Below are 14,327 nucleotides of genomic sequence, written 5' to 3' on the forward strand. Positions count from 1 at the left end.
TCCCTCGTTGTGTGTGTGTGTGTGTGTTTGTGTGCTTGTGTGTGTATGCATGTGTGCGACGGCAGGGGAGAGGGGGGGTGCACTCGTGTGTGTGCGCGCGTGTGTGTGTGTATGTGTGCGGGGGGGTGAGTCTCTCTGTATGTATGTGCGTGTCCGCTTGTGTGTGTGTGTGTGTATGCGCATGCGTGTGTGCTTCCCAGGAGACAGTGCCTGGCCACAGTGCTCGTTCGCGTGCGCGTGTCAGTTTGAAATCGCCTCCAAGGCGATGCGCGCGGCCAGGATTGTCTCCTGGGAAGCACACACGCCGACAAAAGGTTCTCGGCGGAGACGCGCTTCGCGCGGCTAGCCGAGACCTAAAAACCAGAGTCAAGACTGTTTACCCCGACCCGCGACACAGACCTCTCCTTCAAGCAACACATTGCTAAGAGGACCAAGAACGCCTGGTTCCAGTTCTCTTCAGAACAAACGTACAAGCCATCTCCCTCGGGGCAAAGACAAGGCCCTGGTCTCCCCAACACCACCCTAGCACCCCTGAAAGGGAGCATACATGAACCGGCGCAGCTCATCAAGGGCTTGAAGAAATCATATCACCTGCGCATTAAAGGACCCACACTGGCTCCCTCTTCCAGCCCAGATGACCTTTAAGATCATTTGCATCACTTATAAACCCAGAGAGGAGAGCGCCTACTGACACTACCTTCTGACTCGGTGTAGTATGTCATATCTGGGCTCCATCTGACTGTATGTGCAGGATGCATGTTTTGGCACAATGTGTGTAGCGCTGTATTACAATTATCAGGGCATCACAATGCTGTCAGGCTCAGGTACCCTCAGGCCCAGGTCTATAGGATGCAGTGCTTAGGAACATGTGAGGTGAGGTTCCCAAGTGCAGCGATGGGGGCCTCGGCGTGAGTGAAACGCTTTCTATTGTAGAGTGAATCAGTCTAAGTTGTAGTCAGTGCCTACAGTCCCCCTTCACTGCTCCTCACACCCCCCGCCCTCCATTAGAATATTTTAAGGTCAAGTGAACAGTCTGGATTTCATATCTATCCTGATGGAAGGAGCGATGGTTTGTGGTTCACTCTCAAGTTCACTGGTTCCCTCCAAAAGTCTGGGGCTAACTATGACTCTGGCCGGACAGTTGGATTGGAGCAAACTATACTAGGACAGGATATAAACTGTCCCCTTTTAACTTTATGGAGCTCTGCACAGCACTGAAGAGAACGCTGAAGGCCAGAGGCAGGAATGATGGCCGTCTCCCTTCTACAGGAGGCGCTAGACCCCCTGGACAGAGGAAGGACCTCTACTGAAGAGAATGCTGAAGACCAGAGACGGGAATGATGGCCGCCTCCCTTCTACAGGAGGCGCTGGACCCCCAGGACCGAGGAAGGACCGCTACTGAAGAGACACTGAAGACCAGAGACGGGAATGATGGCCGTCTCCCTTCTACAGGAGGCACTGGACCCCCAGGACCGAGGAAGGACCGCTACTGAAGAGACACTGAAGACCAGAGAGGGGAATGATGGCCGTCTCCCTTCTACAGGAGGCGCTAGACCCCCAGGACCGAGGAAGGACCGCTACTGAAGAGAACGCTTAAGACCAGAGATGGGAATGATGGCCGTCTCCCTTATACAGGAGGCGCTGGACCCCCACGACCGAGGAAGGACCTCTACTGAAGGTCCCAGGAGGTGGACTGAATGCAAGTAGAGGGTTCAGTGTTCAGCAACTTGAGGTGAAGCTGAAGTTGAAGTTGAAAGGATTTATTAAGCTCTCTAACACCCAACGGTTTCTGGGCGCTAGCGAGGTGAGGAGGCCGAAGACTCTGAGCCTGTGATCTTAAGCCAGCCTGACGTTCATTCATCCTTTGAGGGATCCCCAAAGCCTGTGTACTTCATGCAACAAATGCTATAGGAGAAATGCACTTTGGGCCTAATAAAGATGCAAGCCTGCCATGCCTGGACCCTGCACTTCCCTCTGTAGCTGATAAACCCTGCATTGCTGGAGAGTCATCAGCATCAAACCCCTCGTGACCCTGTGTGCTCCACAATGCACCAATCCAGCTCTTCTGCAACACCTTCTACTGTCTTCAATGAGCATCTGAGCCCGTGTGCAAAACCCTGCATTACTGCACTGCGTCTGCTGTGTTGAAGAGCATGTGAGCCTGTGTGCTACACCCTGCATTGCTGCACTGCGTCTGCTGTGTTGAAGAGCATGTGAGCCTGTGTGCTACACCCTGCATTGCTGCACTGCGTCTGCTGTGTTGAAGAGCATGTGAGCCTGTGTGCTACACCCTGCATTGCTGCACCTCCTCTGCTGTGTTTGATGACCATGTGAGCCTGTGTGCTACACCCTGCATTACTGCACCGCTTTTTTTTCTGCATCAGAGGACCGTCTTATCCCGTGGGCTACATCCTGCATTGCTACAAGTCTCCTTTTGTGTCTGATGAGCCCGTGTGCTGCACCCTTCATTAATGCACCTCTTCTGTGGTGTAACAGGACCATGTGGCTTGTGATCTCAGCGCTCTGACAGACACACGTTGTGCTCTTTTGCAGATACTTATATAGGTCTCACAGAGTGTATTCACTTGAATTTGAATTTGAATTTTTAAAAATTTATAAAGAGCACGTTCACAGTGCAGTTTCATGGCGCTAGAGGAAGAAAAAATCCTGGGCATGAAGAGAGGGGAGGGTTATAGGCCGAACGCCTGCTGGAACAAGAAAGTCTTGAGGGCCCTACGAAACTCCATGTAGGAGGAAGAGAGTCTAATATGGAGCGGGAGGGTGTTCCAGAAAGTGGGCGCGAGGACCATGAATTTCTGGCCACCCGATCTGGATTTCTTGAAACGGGGAATGACAAGTAGGGATTTGGTAGAGGAGCGAAGATGTCTAGAAGGGCAATAGTTAATGATGGCAGAATTGATAAATGCGGGGGCCGTGCCCATCCGGGCTTGAAAAGTGAGGCAGCCAAGTTTGAAAATGGCCCGTTGCTTGATGGCAAGCCAATGGAGGGAGATGAGGAGGGGTGACGAGTGATGAAATTTGGAAAGGCCGTGTACCAGGCGGGCAGCCTCGTTCTGCACTAGCTGGAGGCGTTGGAGTGCATAGGCGGGGGCGCCATTATAAATAATGTTCCCGTAGTCGATTTTCGATAAGACCATGGCCATAACAATTAATTTAAGTGCAGAAGGGGAGAAAAACCGAGATACTTTCCTAATGGTGCGAAGGGTAAAGAAGCAGGAAGATACTACAGAACTAATGTGGGAGTGCAGAGTCAAGTGGTGATTGAGTGTGATGCCAAGGGTCTTGACGGAGTAGGATGGGGTGGGAGGTAGGCCAAGGGGGGGGGCAGAATGAGGGGGACCAGGGGTTGCCACTGCCTCCAGTCAAAATCAGCTCAGTTTTATCCGCGTTGACTTTCAGATGGTTGGCATTCATCCAATCCCGGATAAACAGCATGACCGACTGGAAGGCAGTGACACCGGATGAGGGGGAGGAGAAATTAAAGATTAGTTGGAGGTCATCAGCATAATTATAGACTGTGACCTCCATTTGCTGTAGAGCGAAAATAAGAGGGAAGATATAAAGGTTGAATAAAAGGGGGGAAAGAGAGGAGCCCTGGGGAACACCGCATTGCACCCTGCGCGGCGGGGCAGTAAATTCGGGCAGATGGACAGCCTGGGTGCGGTCTGCTACGAAGGAGCCTATCCAGGTCAATGCTTGCCCTCCTATGCCCGCCGCCTTCACACGGGACAAAAGGATGGAATGGTCCACCGTGTCAAAAGCGACGGACAAGTCTAGGAGGACAAGGGCCTGGGGGGTATTAGTATCGAGCCCCTCTCTAATTTGGTCCATGACCGAAATGACCACCTTCTCGGTGGAGTGGCGGGGGCGAAAGCTCGCCTGGCAGGGCGCAAGGTAGTTGCTGTCCTCAATAAAGGCGTTGAGTGCCTGAGTGGCATGAGACTCAGCTACCTTACCCAGGTAGGGAAGAAGGGAGATCGGGCAATAGTTTGCCGGGGAGGAGGAATCAACCCCCGGTTTTTTTAGAATGGGGAGAATTATGGCAGTCTTAAAAGTGACAGGGACAGAGCTGTGTGTAAAACAATCATTGAGAAGGGTGAGAGCAGGGGGTAGACATTCAAGAAAGATCTGACGAAGAATGCGTGCCGGGCAGATGTCAGCTGGGGAGCCCGACTTGACGCGACTAAGTAAAGGGGGCAAGGATTCCCTAGTGAGTGCAGGGATGGAAGTGAGGGACGCATTATTAACGGGAGGCTGGGGGTAGGAAAAGGTGAGCGAAGGAGGGGGAATGTTAGCTTTGATACAAGCTATTTTGTCAGTGAAAAATTCATTGAGTGAGTCGCATAAAGCCTGAGAGGGGGGGATCTTAGGCTGAGTTCTGTCCGAGGATGCCAGTTCATGGACGGTGGCAAAGATCTCGCGCGGCTGACTTTCTGCGGCCAGAATGCGCTACGAAAAGTAATCTGTCTTAGTTACCAGGATGGCTTGTTTATATTCGCTAAGGGTGGAGATATAGTGTTGTTTCCGGGTTGGGCAATAGGCTCTTCGCCACGCTCGCTCAGCTTGCCGTAGTTCCAGTTTCTTAGCTTTGAGAGCAGGGCTGAACCACTTGTTGGCATTATGAGTGCGGTTGATGGTGATCCGCTTCAGGGGAGCCACTGGGTCGCAGGCTTTGGTAAGCCAGCGATCTAGGGTAGCAGCCTGGGAGTGTGGGGTCAGCCCCGATAGATCCGGGGAGGTGGCAGCGAACGAGTTGCATAGGGATGGAATATCGACTCGGTTCCAATTTCTTGCCCGGGTGTTCTTAGGGCAAGAGACTGTAATTTTTGTATTCCGATCGAAGGAAAAGGCGAGGATGGAGTGATCGGACCATGAACAGGGGGAGATGGTTGGAGTGGAAATCGGGATGTTTAAAGTCCAGATCTGGTCAAGAATATGGCCCCGGATATGGGTGGGACCTTGAACATGCTGGGTAAAATTGAGGCCAAGTAACAATTGCGTGAAGTCCTTGGATTTCATGTCCTCGGCGGGGTCGGTGGGCCAGAAATTGAAGTCTCCCAGCACGAGAACAGAGGCGCTATTAACTACAAGGGTGGCGAGTGAGTCCTGAATGGGCAGAGAGGAAGCCTGAGGATGATTGAGGCGGCCGATAAATTAATACACAAGTAATTGGGATGTTAAAAGAGGTGGAGCGAACTACAAGGCAATCGGCTGCGGGTATCCAATTCCAATTCCAAAAATTCTTTATTTCGGCCACATGGGCCATAAAAGATGCAATAAAAATACATATAAATAAAACACAATATATACAATAAAATCCTACTGGACCTGCAGTGTTAGAAAATACAAGGTAATATGAATTAACCAGACATTTTCTTCCTTATTAACCATGCTGCCATTAAGAATTTGGAAACCGCAAACACAATGTGGCCCAGGGTGTTGGTTTTCATAACCCTGTAGGCCTGTAAATACTTCCTGAAGCCCAGGTTCCGACATAGAGGAGCTAACCAGCGCCTCCTCGGGCTCCGATAGGCATGGCAACAGAACATTATGTGCAAATCGTCTTCATCATTAGCTTTACAGCATGGGCAGAGCTTGTCACCCCCTAGCGACCATTTATAGGTAAAAACTTTAGTAGGGAGCGTGCCAAACCTCCATTGCAGGAACAGTTTCCTCGCCAAAAGAGGATAAATAAAATCCATAAAAGGTTCGAACACATAGGAATTTTTGGATACTATGAAACGTCCCGTCAAGGTGCCACTATCATAAGCATTGTCCATATCAGCAAGGCTTTTGTTCTTATAGAGCTGTGCGAGGGTTTTACGCGAAATCTTTCGGCAGCCCTGAGCTGGATCATCCCATAAATCCGGCAAATTCAGGCTAGACAGTTCCGACCTAATAAATGCCAGCCAAGGGATCTTGCCGTTAACATCCAGCCTCATGACGTGTATAAGGTCCTGCCTATAGTGATACAGTTCCTCGGTGGTCCATATCCGGTGCCAGAACTTCACAGGTTTCGACCGTAGGTCCTCTGCAATTGACGGAAGGCCCAGGTCGAGTCTTAGGGGGAGGAGTGGTGTGCCTTGCGGGAGGGCAAGTAAGCGTCTGAGAAAACAATTTTCCACCCCTGCCATGACCTTCCCAGCTTTATGTCCCCACAGCTCACTGCCGTAGGTGGCTGCTGCCTTCGCCTGGGTCCTATACGCTGCGGGTATCATGGGCGACATGAGTGTCTGGAAATGGAGTCCCTTACGGGCAATCAGGGCTACCCCGCCGCCCACTCTCTCCTCCGGTCGGTCTACGTGGAGCATAGAGTAAAGGGGGGGGAGGGCTGCCAGGATGCTTGGAATGGAATCGGGTCTGTACCAGGTTTCAGTTAAAAACAATAAATCCGGAGATTTGGAGTCCAGGAGATCAAATATTTCAATCTGATGCTTAACAGCTGACCTCGTGTTCAGGAGGAGGGCGGTAATGGGAGGGGGAGGAGGGACCGGTGTGGCGGGCTTAGATGAGGCAATGCTAAGATGTTGGGCATAGGAGAGTGTCACGGGATTTAGTGGCCAATGGTTGTTAAGGGCGAGGAGTTGTGCGGGAGAGTAAGTGAGGGATTGTGCATAATGGCGTGCCCCTGGCCCCGGTCGGTCGTGGACGGGCGCAGACAGGCTTGCTGCGCATCTGGGAGATACACATTTTTATAGTGTATGGGGGGTGTGGCCTGAGGGTAGTGGGCGTGGCCTCAGTCTTCCGAGGAAATGGCGGCAATTGAAGATAGTAGCCCACGTCAGCGCTAGAGTCCGATGCGCGGGAGTGCACGGGGAGAGTGGCAGGTAGGTTTAAAAGCACACGATATTACACACAAAGTTTAAAACAATCAGCGTTTCTCCCGGCTTCCGCCTCAGGAGATTTAAAAGTCCTCTGGTCGCGCTCGCAGTCAGCGCGCCTTAAGTACTTTGATGCGGGGGGCGTGGCATGAGGGTAGTGGGCGTGGCCTCAGTCTTCCGAGGAAATGGCGGCAATTGAAGATAGTAGCCCACGTCAGCGCTAGAGTCCGCTGCATGGGAGTGCACGGGGAGAGTGGCAGGTAGGTTTAAAAGCACACGATATTACACACAAAGTTTAAAACAATCAAAGTTTCTCCCGGCTTCCGCCTCAGGAGATTTAAAAGTCCTTCTAATCCCTAAACATCCAGAAACTTACCTTGTTATTTTTGGGTTGGATCCACAGGTTGCATAGTGGTCTCCCGCACACATATCTTGTGGGTCCACAGTTTACATTGTGATCCCTGAATACCCACAGACATATCTTGTGCTCTTCTGCAGCCTCTTCCATGAGGCCCATAGTGCGCAACCTGTGATCCCTGAAAGTGGACATATGTACCTTGTATTCCTCTGTGAGACTCACAGAGTATCTTTTCTTGAAAACCCTGGACACCCACATAAACACCATGTGCTCTTGGGCACGCTTCTCTATGGGATGCACAGGGTGACGTTTGATCCCATAACGCCCAAAAGCATAGTTTGTATCCTCCTAAAGATTTCACAAAGGAATTCACGTGTGGTCCCGAAACGCCCCTCTGTGGATTCTTCCTCTGTGGAACCTGCACACATACACTCCTTATAAAGGCCTCACACATACCTGGAACTCATTATCAGCCGCGTCTATGGACTCTCCGTGGTTTGCCTTTTGATTCCCTGAACATCCACAGACACACCCTGTTCTCTTCTGCAGCCTCCTGACACAGGTAGGGTGACCAGATGACTGACTCCATGCCACGTGGACACAACTATTCCAATTCTCTGCTTTTGATTTAACATATCAGTGCATTCTGGGAGTTGTGGTCACCTGTGATATGTGAAGGCAAAGTCCGGGAATGGAAAAGCGGTCTCCCAGTGACATGGAGCGATCTTGTCACCATATAAAAAGGGTGACTTGTGATGCCTAAACCCTCACGAACATAGCGTGTACCCTTCCACTGCCCTATGATGTGGCTCATCAAGTGAATTTGAAATGTCTCCATTTTCACAGACATACCTTGTGCACTTCGCTTGCGGTTCCAGAACACCCACCCACCCACCATGTGCTCCTCTGCAGGTTTCTCAGTGGTGCTCACTGTGTGAGTTTGTGAACCCTGAATGCCCACAGACACACTTTGTCCTCTTTTCCAGCCCCTTCTATGAGGCTTGAACAACCGGTAATCCCTAAAATCCGACTTGAATACCTTTCATTCCCTTGTGGGACTCATTGTGTCTTCATTAGTGAACTCTGAACTCCCACCCACATACCTTGAGCTCTTCTGCAGGCTCCTCCTCCTCTACACAGAATGACTTGTCACCTTTGAACACGTGCACACATAGTTCCAATATTGACGCAGCCACAGCCGACACGTGTTTCGTCGCGCTCCGCAACTTTCTAAAGGCTTCAAAAGAAATCTGTAATTTTAATGTCAAAATCATGTGTCCAGAATGTTTCGTCCAACACGATGTAGCTGGATATAATAGTCCAGACGAACCGATCTGGTGTTTTCACGTCCGTGAAGGATTACTCTTAAATCTTTGATGAAGTTCGAAAAAATGAAGTAGTTACTGGTTCCAGGTACGAGGAACTCAGATTTTAATACAATTTATTTATTTATTTTTTGGCATTTATTAAGCGCGAACAATTGCCCGCAGGCGTCTCGGCGCTGTACTGTTATACCTCCTGTAAGATCTAAACTGTTATTCAGAGGTTAAATAGCCACGTTTTGAGTTTCTTCCTGAAGGACAGTAGATTTGAACTCGTTCTTATATTTTGTGGGAGTGTGTTCCATAATCTTGGGGCGGCAGCTAAAAAACGTCTGTCTCCCCAGTTGACCCGTCTGGTTCGAGGCACTATCAGGTCATTTTGTCCTGCCGACCGTAACATTCGAGTGGGAATGTACAGAACAAGATGATCACAGAGGAACTGAGGCGCTTGATGATGTAGTGCCTTATAGACGATACATAGTGTCTTAAACTTAATTCGGTTCCTAACAGGTAGCCAGTGAAGACTCCTCAATGATTCCGATATAGGTTTGAATTTAGGGATGTTGAGGAGAAGTCTTGCTGCTGCATTTTGGATTGTTTGCAATTTTTTGATTGTCTTAACTTGGGCGTTTGCAAACAAGCCATTACAATAATCCAGCGCTGAAAGGACCATTGCGCTAACCAATGTCTTTCCCACATTGGTAGGGAGAAACGGAAGAATCTTCCTCACCAATCGTAACTTGTAGAAGGCATTGGAGGCTGTCTGGTTGGCATGAGCCATGAAGTTTAGGTTATCATCAAAGATGACACCCAAATTTCTCACTTTCGTGACTGGTTCAGGTACAGCTCCGAAAGATGATGGCCACCAAGTGGGGGACCAGCTTGGGCTGAGGTGGCCGAACGTGACCACCTCAGTTTTATCGGAATTTAATTTCAAGCAGTTATCCGACATCCATTTACCGATGGCCAGCATACCTGTCTTGAAATTTTCCGCCACTGTTTCCCCGTCATTTCTGACAGCCAATATCAGCTGAGTGTCATCTGCATATGAGGTAAGGTTCATCCCATGCGCTTTGATGGTATTAGCGAGGTCCGACACATAGATGTTAAAAAGTGTCGGACTAAGGGATGAACCTTGTGGTACCCCACACGGCAGTGACAGTTCAGCCGATTCATACTGGCCCAGTATGACTGCCTGGGATCTTTCTGCTAGAAAAGACGATATTAAGTCTTTTGCTAGGCCTTGCACTCCCATCCTTTCGACACGGTTGACTAGAATCTTGTGGTCAACCGTGTCGAAGGCAGCCGATAAGTCTAATAGCACCAGCAAGGCAGTTCCACCTTGGTCTCTAATTAAGCGGATGTCGTCAGCTGCCTTTATAAGGGCTGTTTCCGTCCCATGATACCTACGGAACCCAAATTGTGTTTCATCAAGCAGATGGTATTGCTCGATGAATCCCGCAAGTTGAATATTCATGGCTTTTTCCACGACCTTAGCAATCAAGGGCAGGTTAGCTATAGGCCTATAGTTTTTTAGTTCTGTTTTGTCCAAGCCAGGTTTCTTCAGGAGTGGTTTAAGAAGAGTTTTTTTCAACTGGTTAGGAAAGATTCCTGTGCGGAACATGAGGTTGGTTATTTGGGTGATGACTGGGATTATGGTGTCTATTAATGACCTTAAAGTGTTTAAGGGGCAGGGATCCAAGGCTGATCCAGATTTAATTGATTTCACAATGTCTTGGATATTGGCCTCTGTTACCTCTGTGAAGCAAGAAAGGGTATTGCTTGGAAGAGAGGTTTTTATTTTCCTGATCCATTGATCTTCACCTTGGTTAAATACTGAAAATATGTCATTTACTTTGGTGAAGAAAAATGTTGCTAATGAATCACAGAACTCTTGCGAGCAAGGAGGATTAAGATCTGGGGCGCATCCCGCTAGATGTTTAGTTATTTCGAACAACTTTTTGTTCGAGTTTTTTGCGCTTTCGATTTGCTCTGTGTAATACTTCTTTTTGGTCTCTATTATTAGATGTTTATATTGAGTTAAGAGTTCTTTGTAGGCTATCTTATCCTGACAATCATATTTTTTCCTCCATTTTCTTTCTTTATTTCGGCAGTGCTGTTTCAATTTTTTAAGCTCTTCAGTATACCAAGGGGCTGAAGGAGTGCTTCTATTTCTGGACATTTTTTTCTCCGGTACCAATTTGTTGGCCGCCTGGCCTACCCAAACATGATATTGTTCAACCGCGGTATCTGGGTCATCCGCCCATTTGGGGGTGGAATTCAATAACGCTTCCTTAAAGGCGGGGATGTTGATGTCCTTCCAGACCTTAAACAGTTCTTGCGGAGAATTTGTAACGGGCGTTGTGACTTTGTTAATTTGAATGGTTGCTAAAACCAAATGATGATCAGACCACGTCATAGGTAAAATATCAGACACTGATATATTTTCCAAATTAGTAAAAATACCATCTAAGGTATGGCCTGCATTATGAGTAGGTCCTTCCACCAGCTGAGATAGACCAAAGACCTCCATTTCAGATTGCAGTGACATGGTGTCCTTGTCTTCGGCACATTCCAAGTGGAAATTAAAGTCACCTAACAGGGTTGTCGAATTATCTGTGCCAGAGGTTTCTAAAATGGTAAGTATTTCTGTCAAGAAGTCTGCCCTCGTTTCTGGTCTTCTGTACAGTAAAGTACCTTTGAAGTTATATGACGGGGAAAGGTAAATATCAAATTGAAGTGCCTCACATGCCTTCAGAGGTGGGGCGGTGGTGCGGATTTTAATATAGTCACGGGCAATTATTGCAACCCCACCACCTCGTTTGCCAATTCTATCTTGTCTGTAACATTTGTATCCAGATGGGACGGCTATCACTAGGTCTGGATCCGAGGCTTTATCCAGCCAGGTCTCTGTCAGGAACATAATATCTATGTTTCTATCAGTAAGTAAATCAGCTACCTCTTGCCTGTGTTTGGGTAGAGAGCGGACATTAATCAAGGCTAATTTAAATCTTTGATTTGTTTTGTTCCCGTTTTCGCCACCTACTTTTGTATTTAGTAGAGGAGTTGACGCTTGACAGTGTGTGCAGTACAGATCGGTCTCCGTTGACAGGGAATCAAGGCTGTACCTTGTACAATGTTGCACAATTTGCGGACATAGATCTATCAAAGCCGATCGTGGGTAAGAGATAGGGCTTGTGTAGTCATTTTGGCCAGGGGGAATGGCCCTAGGCCCGTGACTGGCGCGGACGGGCGCAGACGGGCGCGCCTTTGGCGCGCCGCCGGCGCGCCCGCTGCGCCCGCCCGCTGCGCGGACGGAATAGTCCCTTCATTTTATATCCCGAGGAGGAGGGTGGGAGGCGTCCTGCCACTGGACCGCCAACCCTTCCTCCCTCCAAGATGGCGCCCGCGTCGTGAGCCCGCAATCGGCCCCGCCGGGATAAGGGGTAGGTAAAGCACGCCTCGGTGCAAAGTAAGTCTTGCACGCGAGGCAGCAGTTATGACACAGTGATTTAAAAAATAACAGGCTAAAATATTTACAGTTGTTAAAATTAGCAGACTGTGTCTGCGCGCTTTTTCCAAATCAGTGATAGAGAAGAACCCCCGGCTTTCCGCCTCAGGGGAGAGTATAACAAATACAGCGAGCCCTTTTTTTGAGCTCCTTAAGTACCCTGGAGGGCGGGAGGCGTCCTGCCACTGGACCGCCAACCCTTCCTCCCTCCAAGATGGCGCCCGCGTCGTGAGCCCGCAATCGGCCCCGCCGGGATAAGGGGTAGGTAAAGCACGCCTCGGTGCAAAGTAAGTCTTGCACGCGAGGCAGCAGTTATGACACAGTGATTTAAAAAATAACAGGCTAAAATATTTACAGTTGTTAAAATTAGCAGACTGTGTCTGCGCGCTTTTTCCAAATCAGTGATAGAGAAGAACCCCCGGCTTTCCGCCTCAGGGGAGAGTATAACAAATACAGCGAGCCCTTTTTTTGAGCTCCTTAAGTACCCTGGAGGGCGGGAGGCGTCCTGCCACTGGACCGCCAACCCTTCCTCCCTCCAAGATGGCACCCGCGTCGTGAGCCCGCAATCGGCCCCGCCGGGATAAGGGGTAGGTAAAGCACGCCTCGGTGCAAAGTAAGTCTTGCACGCGAGGCAGCAGTTATGACACAGTGATTTAAAAAATAACAGGCTAAAATATTTACAGTTGTTAAAATTAGCAGACTGTGTCTGCGCGCTTTTTCCAAATCAGTGATAGAGAAGAACCCCCGGCTTTCCGCCTCAGGGGAGAGTATAACAAATACAATGTCACAGCGTATATCTTCGGTTATGCTCCTTAATAAGTCGAAGGGAATCTACACAGGTTTTGCTCAACGTTATATCGATGTCCAAACGGCGGGACTGCTACTAGCAGAAAGGGAACCAGCGTGGACCGAACTACCACTAACACTGGAGCCCAGGACTGAACTTGAAACATGGGCCGGAACTGAAATTTTGTCCCGCCGTTTGGACGCGACGAAACACGTGTCGGCTGTGGCTGCGTCAATATTGGGACTAAGAAACATCTGTCAAGAACATTGTTGGCTGAACAGATTTCACTGGAAGAATTTTTGTATTAAAAACTTTAACTGGTTGGGCTCAACCAGTCTTTAAAACATCTGTTGTTGTGCTCTGTCTAAATGTTAAAATTGATTAATATATAGGGGTGTTCTCGCTATATATAAGTGATTACTGTTGGGTGGCACAGTATAAAGACATTGAGCACACAGACAAAGAGAAGAGATTCGAATTGACTCCCTTGCAAACATAGCTGAGGTGCTGGCCATCTTAAATATACCACTGCCGCCACATTTACGTGCACACATAGCTCGTGCTCTCAGGCTGCCTCCTTGAGGGGGTTCACAGAGGGCTTTGTGATCCCTGACTTTCCACAGACAAACCCTGTGATCTTCACTTGTAGTTGCAAACAAACCACACACATACCTTGTGCTCCTGTGCAGCCTCCTCTATAGGACTTGCTGGGTGAGTTTTATGGTCGTTTGAGTCCTGGCACACCAAACATATCATCCTCTGATCCTCTGCACAGAACAGCCTCAGCTTCTCTTCATGTTTCTCACACAGATTCTCCTCCGGGGGCTTCACGGGGGGCAGATGAAGCTGTTTTAACATTTCCGCCACGTTCCCCAGCTGCCTGTTGGGTCGGAGGCTTTTCCCTGAAGATATTTCCCTGCACTGAGGACAGGGGAAGTTTCCATCCCTTCCCTCCCAGCTCTGAGTGATGCAGGAGCGGCAGAAGTTGTGTCCACAATCGATCATCACCGGATCCTTAAAATATTCCAAACAGATGGAACAAGTGGCCTCTTCCTGGAGGTTCCCGAGCTGAGCTGCTGCCGCCATGATGCAGAAATGCAGGAAGTGAAGGTAAGTTTCAGTTTCTCTCTGTGTGCAGTGGGTGTGTCTGTGCGTCTGTCTCTCTCTGTGTGCAGTGGGTGTGTCTGTGCGCCTGCCCCTCTCTGTGTGCAGTGGGTGTGTCTGTGCGTCTGTCCCTCTCTGTGTGCAGTGGGTGTGTCTGTGCGTCTGCCCCTCTCTGTGTGCAGTGGGTGTGTCTGTGCGTCTGTCCCTCTCTGTGTGCAGTGGGTGTGTCTGTGCGTCTGTCCCTCTCTGTGTGCAGTGGGTGTGTCTGTGCGTCTGTCCCTCTCTGCGTGCAGTGGGTGTGTCTGTGCGCCTGCCCCTCTCCGTGTGCAGTGGGTGTGTCTGTGCGTCTGCCCCTCTCTGTGTGCAGAGGGTGTGTCTGTGCGTCTGTCCCTCTCTGTGTGCA

At 49.5% G+C, this 14,327-nt stretch overlaps 1 protein-coding gene across 1 annotated transcript in view; it reads right to left on the reverse strand.

Annotated features, from left to right (window-relative positions):
* The window catches only part of LOC144754171 (E3 ubiquitin-protein ligase TRIM39-like), an 89,683-nt gene extending 75,716 nt beyond the window's left edge, over positions 1–13,967 (reverse strand). Inside the window, exon 1 of the mRNA XM_078641751.1 lies at positions 13,493–13,967. Within this exon, the coding sequence (XP_078497877.1) occupies positions 13,493–13,906 (414 nt within the window). The 5' untranslated portion in view covers positions 13,907–13,967. The remainder of the gene's footprint in view (positions 1–13,492) is intronic.
* Positions 13,968–14,327: the final 360 nt, after the last annotated feature.

This window comes from Lissotriton helveticus, chromosome 5_1, assembly GCF_964261635.1.
Source record: "Lissotriton helveticus chromosome 5_1, aLisHel1.1, whole genome shotgun sequence".
NCBI lineage: Eukaryota > Metazoa > Chordata > Amphibia > Caudata > Salamandridae > Lissotriton > Lissotriton helveticus.